Below are 20,152 nucleotides of genomic sequence, written 5' to 3' on the forward strand. Positions count from 1 at the left end.
CAACATAAACTTATTGGAGAGCTACTTCATAAGTGTCACTTTGTTACTGTGAGGAACTGTAATGTAAATGTCTGGTGTGCAGGAGCGCTGATGTAGAACCCACAGATTGAGAGCAGCTGCTGTAGAGGATCAGAGTCCCCTGCCAGCCCTGGTGTTTGCAGAGATCCCGTGGGTTCCTAGTCTCCATGGCTTTCCCAAGGACAGGGTTTATTCTTGGCCGTCTCAGGGCCTGGGACCTCACAGAAACAGCCTCTCCCATGTCCTTCCTGTTGAGAGTGTGGTTGGTCCTCAGCACAGTCCAGTCAAACAAGGCGCGGTATAGACACTTGGCCAGGGGTCTCCTGCAGTTATGGCCTCTGGACAGAGGGGTTTCTTACCTGGGGTGGGGCAACCGTGCCAGGTACAGGCAGTGATGCTCAGAGTCAAGACCTAGTTTTGTCTTATTTTCATAGACAAAGTTGCCCAGGCTGGCCTCAAACTTGCCGTGTAGCCAAGGATAATTAAACAACTGATCCTACTGCCTCTACCCCCCATGGCCTGGCATTGCAGATGAGTGTCACCAGAGCTGGCTTGTCACAGCTGCTATACGGCTCTAAGTCAGGGGCCTCATGTGCAGGAGTTTTATGACTGTGCCATCCCAACCCCGCAACCAGGGTTTTCACCTTTCTCCTGCTGAAGTCTGCTTAATCCTACCCTGGACCCAGGACACAGCAGCTGTGGGAGACTCAAAGTCTGGGGCTTCAGCACAGCATGGGTACACAGCATGGCATGCAGCCTACAGGGCTGTGAAAAAGCCAAGGAAGTGCTTCTCAGCTCACCCCCTGTAGGAGTGTCTAGCCCATCCTTCTCTCCATGGACGCAGACATCTGCTTCCAACTGCCTGACATGTCCCTCTGGTTTTGACTTTCCTGGATGCCATGTCAATGCCACCACACAGAGTGCTGCCTCTACTGGGGACACTCACACAACCTCTCTGGGGGACATCTGAGCCAAGCAGGGATTGGGTGCACTGCAGAGAGGTCAAGTCATGTCGTGAAGTACCTTGTCCCACAAAGGCTCACTGTTCAGGGAGTTGACTGGAAAAGTAAGCTTATGCCCCTGGGCAGGGTCCCCATAGGGAGTGTCCTACACCCTGCCATCAGGTCTATTCCTGGTGCCATGCAAATTCAATTTGCAAGACCCAATGCTCTGGAAATGTCAAGAGCTAATGGAAATGTACCAGGAAGTGCACACCATAGCAAAGGGAGAGGATGGCACAGAGACCTATGCTATGGGTTAAAGGGCACGGAAAGGCCACCTTGAGCACAGGGGTCAGACACCTCTTTCACAAACAAGGCAAAGGTCAAGGCTCTCAGCTCTGGGAGCCTAAAGGGCTCTGTGGCTCCTAAGCCCTGCAGCTGCAGCCAGAAGCAGCACTGAACAGGATGTAAATGCTGAGTATGGCGATGTCAATAAAACTTTATTTACAAAACCAAATTGGTGGTAGTGGTGGTGGTGGTGGTGGTGGTGGTGGTGGTGGTGGTGGTGGTGTCGGCGGACTGGTTCATTTCAAAGCATGCTGGAGTGGCATGGCCACTGAGCATCGGGAAACACAGAAAGGAATGCGACCGGACGCAGGGCTCCCAACACCCTAGACGTCGACCTATGGCACTGGAACAGGGTCCCTGAAGGTAAGTCTGGACAGTCAGATAAGGTAAGTACAATTTATTACAAGGAAATGGGACAAGATAAATCTTCTCTTCATCTCGCTATGCTTAAGCATCTTTAAGAGTGCAGGGAATTCATGTCTATCAGTCTGGTTTAGAAAAGTGTTTAGAGACAGCAAGAGTACACTCCATGGTTCCCTTACGAGGGTTCCAGGGATTCTGATATCTGGGTCGAAGTGAAAGTTAAGGAGAAAAAGGCTGTCGGGCAGGGCAAAAAGTTTCCAATTTCTGGTCTCTTTGGGCTGTAATTTTTACTGTGTTCAAGGCCATGAATGCAGACAGGGTAATAACGAATACAGAACAAGAAGCTAGAGCTTCATTAAGACAAAACGAAAGTAAAAGTTTTGCCCTCTGCACCACTGCCTGAAGCAGGTTTTTCTAAGTCATTTCCCGAGGATGGCATGTTGACCATTAGATTCACAAGATGATAATGACGAATTCACCTGCTTTTTCTTTTCCTATAATTAGGCCAGCATCGATTCAAGGTGTGGCCCAACCGACTTATTATAAAGGATGATACTGGTTGGTTGAAAAAGGTAGTAGCTTTCTATGAACCATATATTAAGTTTTTATGTATATTAAAATTAACATTGGAAAGAACAATGGTAGGAGAGGTAGCTGGAGGACAACTGCTGCAAATGCTTGCTTTTGAAAATGCTAATGAAGAGTACAGGAGAGCATTATTACCTATAAAGGAGGCTGGGGATATTAATGCTTATATGAAGGCATGCAAGGGTATCTTTTCTGAAAATGGAAAGATGCATATTTGGCACGTATTGATCCAGATAGAGTTATTAAATTATATGTTTAAATACTCTTGAATATCCTACAGGCACTTTCGCTCAGGATGAGTTGCCTTTAGAATGGGTTTATATTAAATAAAACTTTAACCAAACATTAACAATTAATGAGGAACAAATTTCTTTAATTATTCAGCAAGGCATACAAAGACCTGTTACTCTGTGGGGATATGATTGTGCTGCTATTGTTTTCCCATTAAGCAAAGATAAAGGGGAATATTTAATGCAGATGTCTGAGGTTTTTCAATTAGCCATGATTTCTTACACTGGAAATGTTGAATTTCATCCTCTCCATAGTAAATTGTGGGATTGCTTTAAAAAACAAAAAAAATTTGATAAATACACTAATTTCTGTTGATCCATTACCATCAGCCCTTACTGTGTTTACAGATGGCTCTAAGACCAAGATGGCTTATTGGACCAAAGATTAATTTTGGGGACAAGAATCTTCTTTTGGGTCAGTACAACAAAATGAATTATTAGCGGTAATTAATGTATTCCAGGATTTTACTCATGATGTAAAAATATTATAGCTGAGTCCGCTTATGTTGTAGGAGTAGTACAGAATATTGCGACTGCTGTTGTTTCTACATCTAAGCCTATATTAAATGTTATTCTCACATATTAAAGGACTATTGTTATTATGAAACTCTAGAATATTCATTACACATACTAGATCACATTCAAAATTTCCAGAATCTTTAACACTTGGCAATCATATGGTAGATCAATTAGTGGCATTTGCTACCCCAGAAGAACACAGTCATAATCATGCCAATACAGGATATTTACATATTAAATATAAGATTCCCTATTCTCAAGCCAAACAAATTATTGCTAATTGCCTATGTGTCAGTCTTCACGTATAAAATGTATTCCATCTCAAATTAATCCCAGAAGGATGCAACTTCATACATCGTGTCAGATCGATATAACCCATATTTCTGAGTTTGGTCGCCTTTCACATATAGATGTAAGCATAGAAAATTTTCCAAATTTGTGTGGGCTACACCATTGCCAGGAGTACGCACTGCTCATGTTATACAGCATCTATTGGAAACTTTTGCTGTTATGGGACTGCCTTCTAAAATTAAAATTGATAATGGACAAACATATATTTCTTATCAATATAAACAATTTTGTCAACGATATCATATTGTACATATTACTGGTACAGAACACAATACACAAGGACAAGCTTTTGTGGAAAGAATTCACCATACCCTGAAATGACAAATTATAAAATTAAAAAGGGGGAAAAGAGATGGCCTTATGCAACCTGAATGGAGTTTGCAGACCAGTCCCAGGGCTATATTGGCACAAGCATTATACGTTATTAATTTTCTTAATTTACCACAAGGTGAAGTTATATCAAGAGCCAATAGACACTTTGTTGAACTTCCCCCAAGAAGGCATGGAAAAGACAGTATGGATAAAAATTGCCTGGGATGCTGAATGGCAGGAAAGGACATCATTGTATATAGGGGAGAGGGTTTTGTCTCATTACAGGATGGGAGACTATTCTGGTTACCCGGGAGATGGATCCAAGCACAGAATAATAAGAACTGCTCCCTACCCTCAAAGGAATCCAGTTAAACCAGCTACATTTTCTCCTGATGGATGTTCTCAGGAGATGAGGAGGTGTCCTCCATTACTGAGGCCCTGGCTTCTCTTAGTGTCCACAAACAACAATGGATAAGGATCCGTGTAGTGACAACCCTATTACCTATGTGGGGTCAGGTGAAGCGATTAAGCACTGAAAGGAATAATTTTGTCTCCTTCAGGAAAGTCCTTTACGGCTGAGCACTTATTCTTAGCAATGTGTGTTTTACTCATGGTTTCTTCTGCTGCGGACAATGCCAGTTATCGGGCTTATATTGCTTATCATGATGAAATCCTACTACTTTTCTGTTAGTAAATATATGGATAATGACACAGAACATGATTGGAAGTTAATTCAAGCCTATTTAGAGGGTAATGAAAGTGCTTCAAAAGTAATTAATGCCTTGAAATATGATGTTCGAATGTCTTTTGGTAAACAGCTAGAAGATATGGAAAAGCGAAATTATTGGCTGATCAATTGACAGGATTAGATCCCAAGGCTTGGCTTCAAAGGATTTTCCATAGCATGGGAGGAGCTAGTTTTGCCATAATCTTATGTACATTATGTATTATGTTGCTTTATTTTTACATGACTAAACCCCTACAAGGACCTTTAGCTATGTTATGTAAAGTGTTACTTTAAAACAAAAGAAAAAAGAAGGAATTGTTAAGACATAGAGATGCAGCTCCCAGGCAGGGTCAAGAAAGGCCTGGTGCCAGATTCAAGTAGGGGCTGGAATGCCGCCCTGGAGAAGAAAATGTTTTTCTCACTTGGTCTTAAATTATGTTCTGCTGTGTCCCGTTTTGTGGAAGTGGTTCTAACGCTCTCTTGGTAATGGTGAGTATATTTTGATTATAATAAGAGAGGTTATTTGTTATATGAATATTTTTAGAAGAAGCTTTCGTTTATTCGTCTTTCTTTGTTTAATCTTCCCTCATTGTTCCTGGTATCCTGGGAATAATGATCTTATGGTATCTTGACACAATGAAAATTGTAGTAATGCATATTCTTAGCTTAATAAGGATTAATAAAGCTTACAACTGCGTGCAGTTTCTTATGCCTTTGCTCTGCACCCCCTGTGTCCTGGGGGTATGCGACCATACCCAGGGCCCCAACTCACTACACATTGACAATGGGTCACCGCACAAAACACAGAAGCATCTACCTTAGTCAAAAATGGACATTTTATTGAATGCACACACTAACACTGATTGATCACATCCATAGCTAAGATACTAGGGGCAGATCCGTGGCCCAAAATACATTCTTCTAAACCTATGAAGCGAAAGAAAGAAAGAAAGAAAGAAAGAAAGAAAGAAAGAAAGAAAGAAAGAAAGAAAGAAAGAAAGAAAAAAAGAAAGAAAGGAAGGAAGGAAGGAAGGAAGGAAGGAAGAAGAAAAAACACAAAAAACTTAAGCTTCTCATAGGAACTTCGCAGGAAGTGTTGTCTGGCGGTCAGTTCTGATTAGGCCATTTTAGATGAAACAGTGCATAGTGACCCTTAATGTGATGGGCCCTATATAAAGCTTTTTGCAATATTGGAATTTTAACAAACCTCATCCAGAACATACAGCAGAGGCAAGGATGTGATCACCATGTCCTTGCTCTCTATCAGGTTATTTTTCTGTTTCCTTGATTGTCAGGCATAGAACAGCAACAATCTGAAATAGCTGGTAGACATGGAACAAAGTGGCTAAAACTATAGTTGTGGGTTACACACCTCAACTGTCAATGGCTAATGCTGTCCTCAGAGACCTCGGAGGCCCCTCTTGTAAGACTATCTATTGGAAAGTGGAAGCAGGTTTATCTGAGTTCAAAGTGAACCGGGCCAGCCAGGAAGAGGGCAACATGGGATGCTTGAGACCCTGTCTAAAACCAGCACAAAAACCAACCCTTCATTCAAAGCATCATCTATTAATTCTTTATTATTTACCACTTTCTCCCTACCAGCCTTTCAGCCTGGAATGGTAGAAAAGGACTGGGAATGTTCCTTCTATTCTAAGGACCTTGATCTCTCTTTCCTTAGGTCCACATTAAGAACACATGCAAATGGGTATCACCATCTGAACAACTTAGTATCATCTACTCAGTATATCTAGCCTAATACTGTGCTGTGACAATCTCAAGCTTCCTTGAGTTTCGCTGAACTAGCAAGAAGTATGAAGTACTGAGGCCACACCCCAGTGATCCTTTCAAGGGGTTAGAAGAAAGCCATGAGAGATGCTCCACTTCTTTGTCCTTAGATTAAATCACATTGACACAATGTGGGTGGACTATTTAACCAGACATGTTTCTCCCAACCCCACCTTTCTGAGTTCTGACCATGGCAGAATTCATGCCCCACCACCCTAGATATTGAGTTTTGTGATATGTAATTATTATTTAAACCTATGTATTAAATTTTGTCATTTTGTTAATTTTTGTGGTTTTCCCAGTCTTCTTTGATTAACTTTCCTAGTTTTATTAATTTATCCCCTGTGTTCTCTGGTATTTTGTCCTTCCCTTCAAACTAAAGTATTCCTTTTAGGATCCTCTACAGAGCTGTCTTACTGGTTACTCATATTTTGTTAAATTTATTTTTAGTATGCATTCGTCAGCACAGTAGCTGGGCAGCTGCCTGCCCTCCATGGTATCAGATCTACTTTCCAAACAATAACGCTCAACTCTTACAGGCTGTGTAGCATCTTGACTGTTTTTGTTCCACTTGGACAGCCCTCAGGACCAGGCTCTCCTCTCCCTTAACCATGGCTGCTGTCCTCTTCCTCTCTCCTCTCCTTCACACACGTTCTTCCTTTATTCTCTGGCAGCTTCTTCTTCCTTCTTCCCTCCTCATGATCCTCTTTAGCAAAGCCCTCAAAGCTCCCCTCCCCCATCTCTCTGCTGTGCAGCTGTTGGCTGTTGGCTTCTTTATAATCACAGTTAACTGGGAACACGGTCAGTTATTTGGGGTTAACCAGTCCTGAGTTCCACAAATTAGCATTAAAATACAATCAGAATTAGGCCAATCCACTACAGGGATTTTTGTTTGTTTGTTTGGTTGGTTTGGTTTAATTTTCATTTACCTTTTTACTTGTTATTTTATTTTTGGCTATTTTTTATTAATCGGTTATTTTATTTATTTACATTTCAACTGTTGTCCTGCTTTCCAGACTCCCCTCATCAAACCTTACATTCCATTTCTGCTCAGCTTTGCCTATGTGACAGTGCTCCTGCACCCACACATATCCATCCCCACCTCACACCTCTAGGATCTGCCTTTGGTGGGGCTACAGGCCTCACCTTGAACCATAGAGCATCCTTGCATACAGTTTGGCTGGCAGTTTGGCCCCTGGGAGCTTGGGGATTAGGGAAAGAAGATCTGTTCAGATATTAAAGCCAATGATTGCTGCATTCTCTTCTTTTTCTGGTTATAGGTGAAATTATGTTTGTGTGCTTCTCTTTTTTTAAATTATTGAGAGAAGATTAATTTCTTGGTTTTTCTTGGGTATAGTTTAGTTCATTGTCTTGGAGTTTTCCTCCTATTAGCCTCTGTTGTGCTTTCTTACAGAAAAGAATTCTTTAAATTTGGTTTTGTCATGAAATATCCTGGTTCCTCCTTTTATGGTGATTGATGATTATGCTGGATATAGGAGCCTGTGTCTGTATTACATCTGCCCAAGATTTTCTGACTTTTAGAATCTCTGTTGAGAAGTCTGGTGTAATTCAGATACGTCTCAATCTATTTGTTACTAGATATTTATACCTTACCCCTTTTAATGTTCTTTCTTGATCTGTGCATTTAGTGTTTTAATTATTATGTGAATGGAGGAATTTTTCTGGTACAAGTAGTTTGATGTTCTGTAGGCTTGTTGTACCTTTATTGCCTTTTCTTTCTTTACCTTATGAAAGTTTGCTGCTATGATTTGTTGAAGGTGTTTACTGGATCTATGAACTAGAAATCTTAATTCTCTTCTCTATCTATTATCCTTAGGTTTCAACATTTAATTGTGTCCTGAAATTCATGGATGTTTTGGATTCAATAAACCATACATGTTTATCTGAGATGGGTGTTTTGTGCTTTGTGGGATGACCTCCTTGACCCCAGGCTGCATGAAGAATCTCAGCTGACAATGGGGACATAAATCATGAGTTTGTGTAGCAAGACCCAGGCCTCTTCCAGGTTCTTAGATATTAACTGAGAACCTCAAATACAGTAGTAATGTGATAGTGTGGTGTGAATCTAGTTACTCTTCTCTATTTTGATATAGATGACTCTTTTTGTGTCATGGTCAGCTTATAATGACTAGAAGACCTAAGCTTGAGAATAACCAAAGACTACATTGCTTCTCTAGCAGCTGAGCTTTTAAAAGCCCTGGTGTGACAGCAACTTTTGGTGGACATTCTGGAATATTCCTTCTGTACTTTAACTCTCTGTGTCACTTCCACCATCAGTAAGTTAGTTCAATTCCATAAATTGAAAATCCATCACCTGGAAGAAATACTCTTTTTTTTTAAAGATTTATTTATTTATTTATCATATACAAGTACACCGTGACTGTCTTCAGACACACAAGAAGAGGGCATCAGATCTCATTACAGATGGTTGTGAGCCACCATGTGGTTGCTGGGATTTGAACTCAGGACCTCTGGAAGAGCTGTCAGTGCTCTTAACCACTAAGCCATCTCTTTAGTCCAAGAAATACTTTCTGAATATGATCTGATATTGGCCATGGAAAAGGGTAGCTTGAACTGTCCCACATAGGTTCTGGGCCTGCACAGGCCTGCTCTCCAAAAGAAACCTGTGTTCACAGCTGTTGGCTGGCTAAGAAAGATTTCACGAGACGTGATACACAGCCCTCGGACTTCTGCTTCAGTCATCTGCACAATTTTTCCCGGACGATATCCTCATACCTCCAGCAGGCGGGTGATGAAGCTGTCCACTCTCAGCTCCCCTTCAGCCATCTTGTGGGCACCAGACTCTCCTCCCTGCAGCAGGAACAAGGGCTTCTCCATGGTGGCTGCAGCAGCAGTGGTGGTTTGGCATTCTCACCTAGGAGGCCCTATGCCTTTCTACCCCAGTTCCAACTCACCTCAGGTCCGGGCCTTCCCCCCATCCACTTCCCACGGAGCAGGGAGAGCAGCACCCACTAGAAATAAAAGGGAAGCCCTTGGTCCTGCCAAGACTGAACCCCCAGTGAAGGGGCTTGTTGGGGGGAGGGTGGTAATGGTGGGAGGATGGGGAGGGGAACACCCATAGAGAAGGGGAGGGGGAGGGGTTAGGGGGATGTTTGCCTGGAAACCCAGAAAGGTAATAACAATTGAAATGTAAATAAGATATACCCAATTTAATAAAGATGGAGAAAAAAATAGAAAGAAAAGGCACACATTTAAAACAGAAGAATATGGACCCTAATTTTAAACCACAGCTCTGTCAATTAACTATACCTTAAGGAAGCTCAGAAAAGCAGGCCAAACAATTAATATTTTCTCGGTTTAAGTAAATAATAATGTCCGTTTCTTGCTATTGTGGAGGGAATTAAATAGATAATATGTAATCATGGAAGTTTTGAAGTACCATCCATTTTTCTGTTCATTAAATTAATCTTACTCATTTCATTGATCAAATATGTATGTTTTCCGTTTCACAGTTATATGTATAATAAAACCAGTATAAAAACCTTCAGAATATTCAGTTATTATAGATATTTGTCATTTCTTACAGAGGGCAACTATGATTGACTACACCCAATTCTATAAAAAACAAAACTCAGGAAACCTGGCCCTTGGCAGCATGAATCAAAAATATCTCGGATGGTGGGGCATGAATTCTGCCAAGCAATGAACTCAGATAGGTGGGGTTGTGAGGAAGATGTATGGTTGAATAGCACACTAGATTCACGTTGTATCATCTTGATTTAATCTAAGGACAAAGAAGTGCAGTATCTCTGATGGCTTTCTTCTAACCCCTTGAAAGGTTCACTGGGGATTGACCTCAGTTCTTCATTCTGCTTGCTGGGGCAGCAACACTCAGGGAAGCTTGAGATTGCCATAGGCACAGTATTAGGCTAGAAATGCTGAGTAGGTAATATTAAGTTATTCAGATGGTGATACCCATTTCATTTGTTCTTAACGTGGACCTAAGGAAAGACAGATCGAGGTCCTTAGAATACAAAGATCATTTCCAGTTCTTTTCTACCTTTCCTGAATGAAAGACTGGTTGGCAGAGAATGGTAAAAATTCAAGAATTGGTAGATGATGCTTTGAATGGAGGGTGGGTTTCAGTGCTGGTTTTAGACAGGGTCTCAATTACCCCATCTTGTTCTCTACGTTGCTCGTCAGGTTCACTTTGAGCTCAAATAAAGCTGCTTCTACTTTCCAACAGGTAGTCTTACAAAGGGGCCTCCAAGGACTGTGAGGACAGCATTAGCCAATGAGAATTGAGGTGTGTAACCCACAACTATAGCTTTATCTGAAAGACCCTCAGACAGAGGAGACTCTCGCTCCAGTCCTGAGGACAATCACCACCCCATGAACACACAGGACTCAGTCTTGATGTAAAAACAAGAGGTTTACTTTGGGATACCAATGCACTGGGGCTCGACACGGTCCTCACGCAGGAGGGATGTGAGGAGCCTCAAACAACAGAAATATACAGCTTAAATAGTCAGTTAAGATTACACAGTTTCCTTAGCTCAGCTATTTCGTGCCAAGGATAACTAGGTAGATGTTTCTTGTCCTGGAATTCCTGGGATAAGGCCGTAACCACATCAATGCAGCTATTTCAGTACGAAGGACATCTGACTTGATATATGTTTTCTTATCCTGGGGTTCCCAGGACAAGGACCAAGGATATCTGTCTTGTCAGGTGTTTCTCTTCTGGAGTTCCCAGGACAAGGCTATAGCGATGTCAGCCTATAGCACAGCTGCATTCAGTACCAAGGACATCTCACTTCTATAGTGGTCAGTCAGCTTCCCAGAGATGTTTCCTGTCTTCTAATTGCCCTGCAGTAAATATGTTCTGTACCCTCTGTTCTTATGGTCCAGCAGCTTCCTAGAGAGTGGGTGGGAATGTGCTTTCTGTACTTTCTGTTCTATTGTCTAATGTGTAGGGGCTAAGCGAGGGCCACCTTAAAAGATTCTCATTCGTAAGAAATGGCTGTACTGATATCAAACGGGCATCTTTCATATCTACTTTCTTCCAAGTCTACCAGCCATCTCAGATTGTTGCTGTAATATGCCTGACAATCAAGGACATAGAAAAATAACTTGATACACGGCAAGGACATTGTGATCATATCCTGTGTTGTTATGTATGTTCTGGATGAGGTTGGTTAAAATGACAATATTGCACAAAGCTTTATATAGGACCCATCAAATTAAGGGTCACTATACACTGTCATAGCTAAAATGGCCTGGTCAGAAGTGACCACTGGATCACTCTTCTGTAACTTCACATGAAAGGCTTGTGCTTTTTGTGTTTTTTTATTTTTCTGTTTTTTCTTATTTATTTATTTATTTATTTATTTATTTATTTATTTATTTATTGTTTTATATGTTGTCAGGAAGATAGTTCAAGTCATGGATCTGCCACCAAAATATGAGCTTTGCTACCAATACTGTAAACAGTATTAGTGTATGCATTCAATAAAATAACTTGGTTTTTTTTTTTTAAGTAGGATAGATGCTTTTGTGTTTTGTGGGGTGATCCATGAAACAGGAGTGAAGATGCTTGTTTCTTACTCTGTCCACTGAGTTATGTCTCTAGGCTTGTCCTACTCCTTTGGCTGTATCCCACCCAACATCTGCTGACTATTTTATTTTTCAGATGAAATCACACGTTATAGCTTAGAGAGGCCTGTAAGCAATCCTACTTTGGTAACTTAAGTGCAAAGAGGAGAGCCCCACACTCAGCCTGAGGGTGCATTCACTGGTGGATCCAATATTTCAGTTTCCTCTGCTAACAGATCACCACATTGTTGCCAGGACCATAATGAATGCAATTCTTTCTCCTAAGGAATCTGGTGGCAACTGTCAAATGTTAAGCACAAAGCTTCAGGTTGTACCTATAACACACACCCACATCGCAACCTACCCTACAGGCTATTTCTGGGTGTGATTTCATGCACCTGCACATGATGAGACAGGAGACCTCTTTGGCTACTTATAGGAACTGGTGTGATTCCTCAGTAATCTTTAATGGGTAATATTGCTGACTGAGGAGAATTTGAGGTAGGATGAAACATTTCTGTGCAGGGATTGGGGAGGAAGCACTCATTTAGAAACATAGCAATGACTTAGGTTTTTCCAATCAAGCCTAGAGCCAAATTTGGCTTTGGAAGCATGTGGTGCTCAGTGGCTATGCCACAGGGAAGTCCCCTGAAAAGGGTCCATCAGCTTTTGCTCAGTACAGGGAGAACATTAGCAAGGAGGCAAAGTCTGTTATCCATGACATCAGCCGTCCCTTCGTGGACATTCTATTGTCTCCTAGAGAGACCTTGGAATCCCTGTGATGTCACCAGTATCGTTGTGACAACCAATCCCTACTTTTTCTCTTAGTGTCCAAAGGATATATCCACAGGCATGTTTGCCCGTCTTCTCAGGCGCTTTGGGAGAGTTGATGTTGATAGAGAAGAGTCTAGAGTGAAGCAAACGAAACCTAAAGGTAATGATGGACACAGGACATGGGGAATGTGGAGTAAGTTCTGGGCAGTGTATGTTGAGCTTCCTCTCAGGGGTGAATGTGGGGGACTTCAGCTGGCCTTTATAGCAATGGGCCACAACTACTGGAACATCTCCACAGATATTGAATTCCATGATTATCACAATTCCTGAAAGTCAGGGTTTTCACATTATTAGTTTCTCCATAACCACATGGAGGATATGGCAATGCCTATGCTATTATTGGGTGAACTTCTAGTCTTTACTTTTACAGTGCATTCGGTATGTTAAATTGATATAATAACACCATAAGTAGTCATGGAGGGTATAACTTTTCTGAATTAAACAGGGCATCAATGTACTTCACTTTCATTGCTTCTTTTAATTCAGTGACTATCTGACAGTAGTAAGAGGGAGAGAACTGTGCTCCTGGCATGACCTTATATTCTTAGAACTCCTTTGACTACCTCTGGCTGACGGGGCCAATCTTACCTTCATATATTAGAGGTTCTGTGTGGCAGATATTTTTCTACAGTAGCCAAACTATATGGAGCAGGTAGAGAAAGAGCCTGTAACCTATTGGCACTTCTGGGGCATTTGTCATTTCAGTAGGGGGAATTAATAAATCTGTTGACCATGTCCTCCCCCTACATGACTTTTTAATGCAAAGTTATTGGATTAGAGTAACAGTGTAGGATATCTGAGTATCCCTGATCAATCAAGTCATTGTGGATGCTGAATTGATGATCTGACTTCTGAAACCAGAGGGGTAGGGTCCTGAAACCAGGTTGTAGCCTGCGTACCTGATAATAATCCTGGAGAAGGCATCTCTCTGGTACTTGTAAGCCTGTGTGGGCGGGCATAGGGAACACCTGGCTGCTTACATCTCTTGGTCTCTATATAGTAGTGGGGGAACTGTGATCCACTTAGGATGCCTCTTTCACATAGACCAAACTCCTTGCAGTGACACTGGCTTCCAAGCATGTTCTCCTGTTTGGACCTCACTGTGGTCTGTGTATGCTCTATGCATTCGCCCCATGAGGGTTCACTTGTGTTCTTCTACCTACAGCAGCCTGCAGACAGACGTCATCCCCTGAAAATGTCCTAAACAAGGTGCAGGCCAACGAGGAAGAGGAGAGGCTGAATAGAGAACTGGAGCTAACTACGAAGGAGAGAAATGAGCTGACAGATCGCCTCCTTTATGTGACAGGTGGATCCATGAGCAAGAGGTATGCATTGCTCCAAACAAACGACCTTGTTCTAAACCTCATCTCCCATAGAGAGGAGATGCAGAACCTGACCCTTACTGAGGAGTGAGATTGAAAATGGACTCTCTGATTCTGCCTGTTGAAAATCTGAACTTGCAATCTGAGTGAAGATTTCAGGGATAAAGTCACTGGAGCATGAGTTCCCAGTGTACAATTGGAAAGCCCTTGACAGGTGGTAGTTTTGCAAGGTTCTAGGTGCTGTGAGTTTGTGGAGAGTGTTTGTACTTGCTAGGAAGGTGACTGAACGCTATCATCTCCTGGCAGCAGCCTTAGGTGACAGGACCCACAGTGTTCATATCAATGCTTAAGTAGAAGGCCTGAGGCTCTGGCCTGCTCCTTCTTGTCTCTGTGCCTTACACTCTGAGACAGTAATGGTGCATGCATTTCTACTGATTCTCATTGTGCTCTTTCCATATTTGTCTCTCTTTCTCATTCTCTGAGTCTGTTTACTTTTCTTTTCTTTTTCTTTTTTTTTTTTTTTTGGTTCTTTTTTTCGGAGCTGGAGAACTTACTTTTTTTTTCTTGTGGGTGTGCCCCAGTTTGTGTGTCTGTGTGTGCACAGGTCTGCATGCATATGCACAACCTTTATATGTTTCTCTATCCCTCCACCTTTGGAATTTAGGGGTCTGTTTTTTGACCTCAGGATTTACCTTTATAATAGTTTCATGGAGGTGTAAGTGCTTTATTTTGGAAGCCCCACTTTCAACAGCACAGTTCTTTGCCTGTGTAGTCACATTTGTCTATACATTTGTATGCCTTGGGCAGATTATAAGTTTGTGGCAATATCTGGTCTCATCTCCAGAATTATGTGTACTGTCTGCCTCTAGAATATTAGTTATTCGGCTTGTAGCATTCCACTTGTCAAAACAGGAAAAATGAAATCAGAGGTTTCTGGATGTGTGTGTGTGTGTGTGTGTGTGTGTGTGTGTGTGTGTGTGTGTGTTTGGGTAAGCTCTGTGGCCTAGGCTCTTGACAGCATAACAGGTTTGAATGCAGATCCAGCCCTCCTGATTGAAAAATGTGAGCCAGGGGACCCTTTATCTGGGTGCTTAGCTTCTGTTGTCCTGGGCACACAATTCCAAGTTTCTGAAGCTGAAGAAGATCCAAATATGTAGAATTCAGAAAGTGTCCTTCCAGGGCTGGGGTAGTACAGGACACAGCCTGAGTTCCTCTAATCCTAAACCTCGATGTTCATTGGGTTCTATCTTCCTGGGGCCAGCCCCTACTTCAGGCCAAATCCATTTTATGAAAACTTGAAGATAAAGGAGAAAGAGGTCATGTCATTACTGCACAACTTAGACACAAAGAACATTGAACATCGTGAGAAATTTCAGGAGCTCAAGAAGGAGATTAACTTCTATCGGTAAGTACTTGTCAGAAGGGCCCATCACTTGTGGAATATCCATTCCCGCCTCTCTTTGTTCTGGACTGGAGAGCCTGTAGCTCTGGGTCCATGTCGTCTGTTGTTTGAATATCACTGTGCCGTGGGTCTTTTGGACTCAGATTCAGTTCCATAAGGGACTGTCAGTTATCACCACAGTGTCTATGCATCTTTAGAAGGCTCTGGATAGAACTACACTGATTCAGGCATCAGAGTGTTATTAGGCCAACCTGCGGCTCTGGGGTCATACCAGGTTTAACAAAGCTCAATGTGTGGACCACATGGTTTACATGACCTCCCTTGGTTCTACTGTTCTCTTGTGGTTATTTGCCGCCTACTAATTGATGTTGCCCCGATGCATTGGGCTCTCATGGGTAGTTGTAGATCCCTTGTTCTTTTGGAGAGACATGGACTCTTATTGGTGCTTGGGTCACAGGAACAATTTATTCTTCCCTGGATTGGCCGTTTGCTGTTTGTGCAGCAGCCTTACATGTATGGAGATGTATTCTTGAAGTCTTTATGGGTATCTGGGTCCTGGTGGACTTTGTGGGATTTGGCAGTTGGAATGGGAGGAAGAAGCTTCAGGATCTTACTATGCAGAGTGTGTTTCCAGCAACCTGCACAGCCGGCTCCTGATGGACCAGGCATGTATGAAGAAGAAGTTGGTCACATTGAAGCAGGAGAGCAAGGAGTTACAGCGATATTTGTTTGAGTTGAACCCGAATGCTGAAGACGAACAGGAGAAGACCAGCAACCTCCAGACCCAGCAAAATGTGGTAGGAAAAAGCAGCTGAGTCAGATTAACAATGTCTGATACCATTTGCCTATTGGATACATCTTTGCTTCCCCTATCATCTTTCTAATCTCCCCACACCCAATCAGTCACCCACCTCATGTGATAGAGTTATTCATGGCTCTGTCTATGCACAAGTATTCTGGGATGTTAACCACTCTCCAGAAACTGAATTATTGGCAATTATACTTCTCTGCCCTTTTTGAAACTGCAGTCCAGAAATGGTGACAGAGGAATAACATATCACATGACTGCATCTCCCTGTCATAGATTGGATGCTATGAAGAGTTTTGAACGAGTTCTTGGTCGTGTGACAAAGGTCATACAGGGGTCATGTGATGGTTGGAAGCACCTTGTAGGGATAAGAACCAAGTGCAAATGGCAAATGAGTCCTGGTCATTGGCTTTGATCTCAGTATCATGTGGCCTTCTCCTTTCTTCCTGCAACCCAGTTAGGTCTCTTCTCCTTTCCCCGTTCTTGGTTTTCACTGGTAGAAGTTTGAGGAGCAGCTTGTTCTCCCACAGTACTGTGAGGGTTGTTGGTGACTTTCCCCAGGCTGCAGAGATATCAGCAATGATTTCAGTGAAAAGATCAGTGCTGTCTCTGCAATGCAGCTGAAGGGACAGAAGGCAGCAACTTGACAGCTGGTATGCGTGTCCCCACCAAATCAGTGTCTTAATAGCTGCCTTCTCCTCCCAGGTCTCAGAAACTGCAGGAGACATGGAATAGGACAGATCCCAGGAAGACAGCCCCCTGAAGAGTGAGTTTCTCTGTCAGGAGTTCCCTGCTGACGACAATCCTCAACAGTCAAAGACTTTTTTGGGGAGAATATTCTTCTTCTCAGTTAATTTCCTCATTGTATAGAGACCCTAAATTTATGTATCCGTATGCCAGCCTGTCTCATTGAGGTCTTTCTCCTCTCTCATACCGACAACACCATTTGAGAGACATCTGAGGGGACTGCCTTGAAATCTCGTGTCCTAGAGGAGAAACAGCACTACAACTGTGTTTCTAAATGTTCATTAAGAAAATGCTGTTAAGAAATATTTTTGGTTATGATTTTCATTGAAGTTTTCTTTTTGTTATATCATAGTTATATATTCTTGTTACTGTTTTTCATTTTTTATACCATTTTAGTTGTTCATTTTATGCCTGTTTTTTGTAAATTGTATTCCTTATGAATAAAAATTGATTTGTAACTCTTGACTCTTATGACCATCTTATTCAAGGGTCCTTTCCCCTCCTGTAGACTTAGAACTGACAGCTAGATATGGATCTTTGCATGGTCCAGTGAATTCAAAGCCACCAAGGGGTACACAGGGTGATGGTGTCTTTTGTGTATGACTTTTTTTATGGAAACACACTTTATGATGTAATCACTGACATACTGTATCCATGCTCTCATGTCTTCTGCTCATCCTAGTCTATATCAGTCTACAACACACATTCCTTATTGACTGTGTGCACCAGATATTGAGTAACACACACTCATGCCTGTAGAGCTGCAGAAAAAATGACAACTTTCACAAAGGAATATAGAATAATCCTAATCGAGAACCATGTGCCTCAGTTTTTCTTACAATACAGCATTATTATTAAACCACAAAGATAATGACCATCAACGTCATTTTGGGAAATAGGTTTTTATAGGTGCTGTTTCACTTGATCATTCATATGCTGTGTTTTTTATTGTTGCTGATTATATTTATTTTTATCATTTAACTCAATGGATCTTTTTTTTTTTCAAATGTATCTGGGCCACTCCTGAGTGCATTTCCCTCATGATCAAAAGAGGGAATAGCATTCCCCAGTGTAGATGATTGTTAGGGACCATGTGGTTCTTCTGAGAGAGAAGCAGATGCTCTAACCTGTGAGTCATCACCACAGCTCCTGTAGGTAGCTTTTGTCCTTCCAGGGCATGTGCTATACTAGATGGATATGATCACCTTCAATTAAGGAGAGAGATCTCAGGAGATGTGTATGTACAGGTGGTTGAGCGGTGCCTGCTCAATGTGGTAGCCTGCTAGGCATCCACACCGGGCTCTGGTGCCTCCACTGCTCATTGTGCATTCAGGATCATCCTCCAGCACCACTCAGTTTCAATTCCAAACAGATCTTTCACTTACTATCGATGATTATATACATTAAGCACATCTGATAAAATACAGAAGAGACTAGCCTCCTTCTACAGGCCAACTTGGCATAATGAATTCTTTTGATAGAAAGCAAGATAATTATCTCAATCTATGCAGCTTAGGGAGGACCTCAAGAGCATCCATATTGAATCCAGACTGCAGCTGTGACCACATGTTTCTTTTCCAGAGCAGGTCTGTGCAAGCCCAGAAGTTAGGTGGGATAGTTCATGTTTCACCTTTTACCTTGAAATCTGTGATTTTATTGAGAAAGTATATTTTCCACGTGACTCATTTCCAATTTATGGAATTAAACTGACTTACTGAGAGTGGAGGTGACTGGGAGAGATTAAGTGAAGAAGAATAATCCAGTATGCCTGCAAACAGATGCTGTCTCATTAGGGCTTTTCAATGCTCAGCAGCTGGAGAAGCAAGGGAGAGGCATTGGTGACTCTCAGGCTTAGGTCCTCTAGTCATTATAAGCTGAGCATGACACACAAAGGGTCATAGGCATCACACTAGAATCTAGTAACTAGATTTAACCAACCTATCACATTAATGCTGTGTTTGGTGGTATTTTTTGCTCTCCTAGAACCTGGAAGAGGCTTGGGGTTTTCTAATCCTACTCATAATTTATTAATCTTCCCAACACTATGTGCTTTGTTCTGTAAATGCTAACAGCGCCATCCAATACCTAGGATATTTTCTACTGACATGTGTGACATGAGACAAAACAGTCCCTGTCATCCCTCACCTCAATAAACTTCCTTAGAGTTCAGTGTAGTTGGAGGGTCCTTCTTTCCTCTCCAAGATCGAGAAACATTTCCAGTCTTCAGACAAGTGTGTCAGCCATTGTCCAGTGACTGTCCTGAGATGTCCACATTGTCAGCTGAGTGAGGGCAGGGCAGGGCAGGGCAGGGCAGGCCAGGGGATTGGGGCAGGGCAGGGCAGGGCAGGGCATTGGGGCAGGGCAGGGCAGGGCATTGGGGCAGGGCAGGGGTTTGGGGCAGGGCACAGCAGGGCAGGGCAGGGCATTGGGGTGGGGCAGGGCGGGGCAGGGCAGGGCAGGGCAGGGGATTGGGGCAGAGTCCATGAGATGTCAGTAGGCAACAGGCCAGCTGGGGCTAGTGTGGGTACAGGGCTTCTAGTGTGGGTGAGAGAGGAGGAAATTAGGAATGGTCAGATTCTGATGCAGCACATAGGCCGGAAGCAGCTTAGATCATCTCAGTGCCATATAGGGACATTGTAGAAACTGATGGGCAGTGTGGGGATGGTAGGATCCCATATAGTGCTCTCTGCAGGTGTCAGGAGAGCATACAGTGGCTCTGTCAGACTTATGACAATCAGGCAGGCACTGGGTGCAAGTGAGAATCATGGGACAAGTCCTGTGTGCAGCCTGGTTTGGGGACATTCCCAGGTGCCCCATGGACTGCAAATTAAAGGCAAAGGACACAGGGAAGCCAGCAATTCCCATGCACAGGACATAAATACCTGTAGAACTTTCTAGAATTTCCATAGACTATCTGTTACTAGTCCTCATTATAGAAGGCACCAACATTCTGCCCTCTACTTCAACTTGGTGAGACAGCTATTCTAACTCCAGCAGGAAGGCCTCAGGGAAGACAGTAAGAACTCGCAGGTGACCCCTTTTACCATTGAAACAGGGTCTTCCTATGGAGCCCAGAGTGGCTGTAGGATACTAATGCTCCTGCCTCACAGTGACTAGAATTCCAATCCACCCTCAAGAGCAGTTGATTCATCACTAGATCAGACTAAGGACATGTGAGGCCCCAGGGTGCTAGGATTACAAGGGTCCTAGTAAGTTTCTCCAG

At 42.6% G+C, this 20,152-nt stretch overlaps 2 protein-coding genes across 7 annotated transcripts in view; one reads left to right on the forward strand and one right to left on the reverse strand.

Annotated features, from left to right (window-relative positions):
* The first annotated feature begins 1,490 nt into the window (after positions 1-1,490).
* On the forward strand, positions 1,491-17,392 carry LOC134483570 (disks large homolog 5-like). Of its 6 annotated transcripts, none has more exons than XM_087596372.1 (8): positions 1,494-1,670; positions 2,897-2,963; positions 10,471-10,530; positions 12,645-12,750; positions 13,816-13,975; positions 15,234-15,377; positions 16,009-16,171; positions 16,888-17,392. In XM_087596372.1, the coding sequence occupies exons 3-8, from the start codon at positions 10,519-10,521 to the stop codon at positions 16,915-16,917; spliced, it is 615 nt and encodes a 204-aa protein (XP_087452498.1). In that variant the 5' UTR covers positions 1,494-1,670; positions 2,897-2,963; positions 10,471-10,518; the 3' UTR covers positions 16,918-17,392. The 6 variants fall into 6 exon arrangements, with proteins under 6 accessions (XP_087452503.1, XP_087452498.1, XP_087452499.1 ...); XM_087596373.1 differs by lacking the exon at positions 10,471-10,530 and adding an exon at positions 2,175-2,242 and having other exon boundaries at positions 1,500-1,670; XM_087596376.1 differs by lacking the exon at positions 10,471-10,530 and adding an exon at positions 2,175-2,242 and having other exon boundaries at positions 1,500-1,670; positions 13,819-13,975.
* The window catches only part of LOC134483470 (uncharacterized), a 192,172-nt gene continuing 177,295 nt past the window's right edge, over positions 5,276-20,152 (reverse strand). The window contains exon 9 of the transcript XR_015643898.1: positions 5,276-5,336. The gene's annotated coding sequence lies outside the window, so the exon portion shown is untranslated. The remainder of the gene's footprint in view (positions 5,337-20,152) is intronic.

This window comes from Rattus norvegicus, chromosome 19 (genome assembly GCF_021556685.1).
Source record: "Rattus norvegicus strain SHRSP/BbbUtx chromosome 19, alternate assembly SHRSP_T2T, whole genome shotgun sequence".
NCBI classification, from domain to species: domain Eukaryota; kingdom Metazoa; phylum Chordata; class Mammalia; order Rodentia; family Muridae; genus Rattus; species Rattus norvegicus.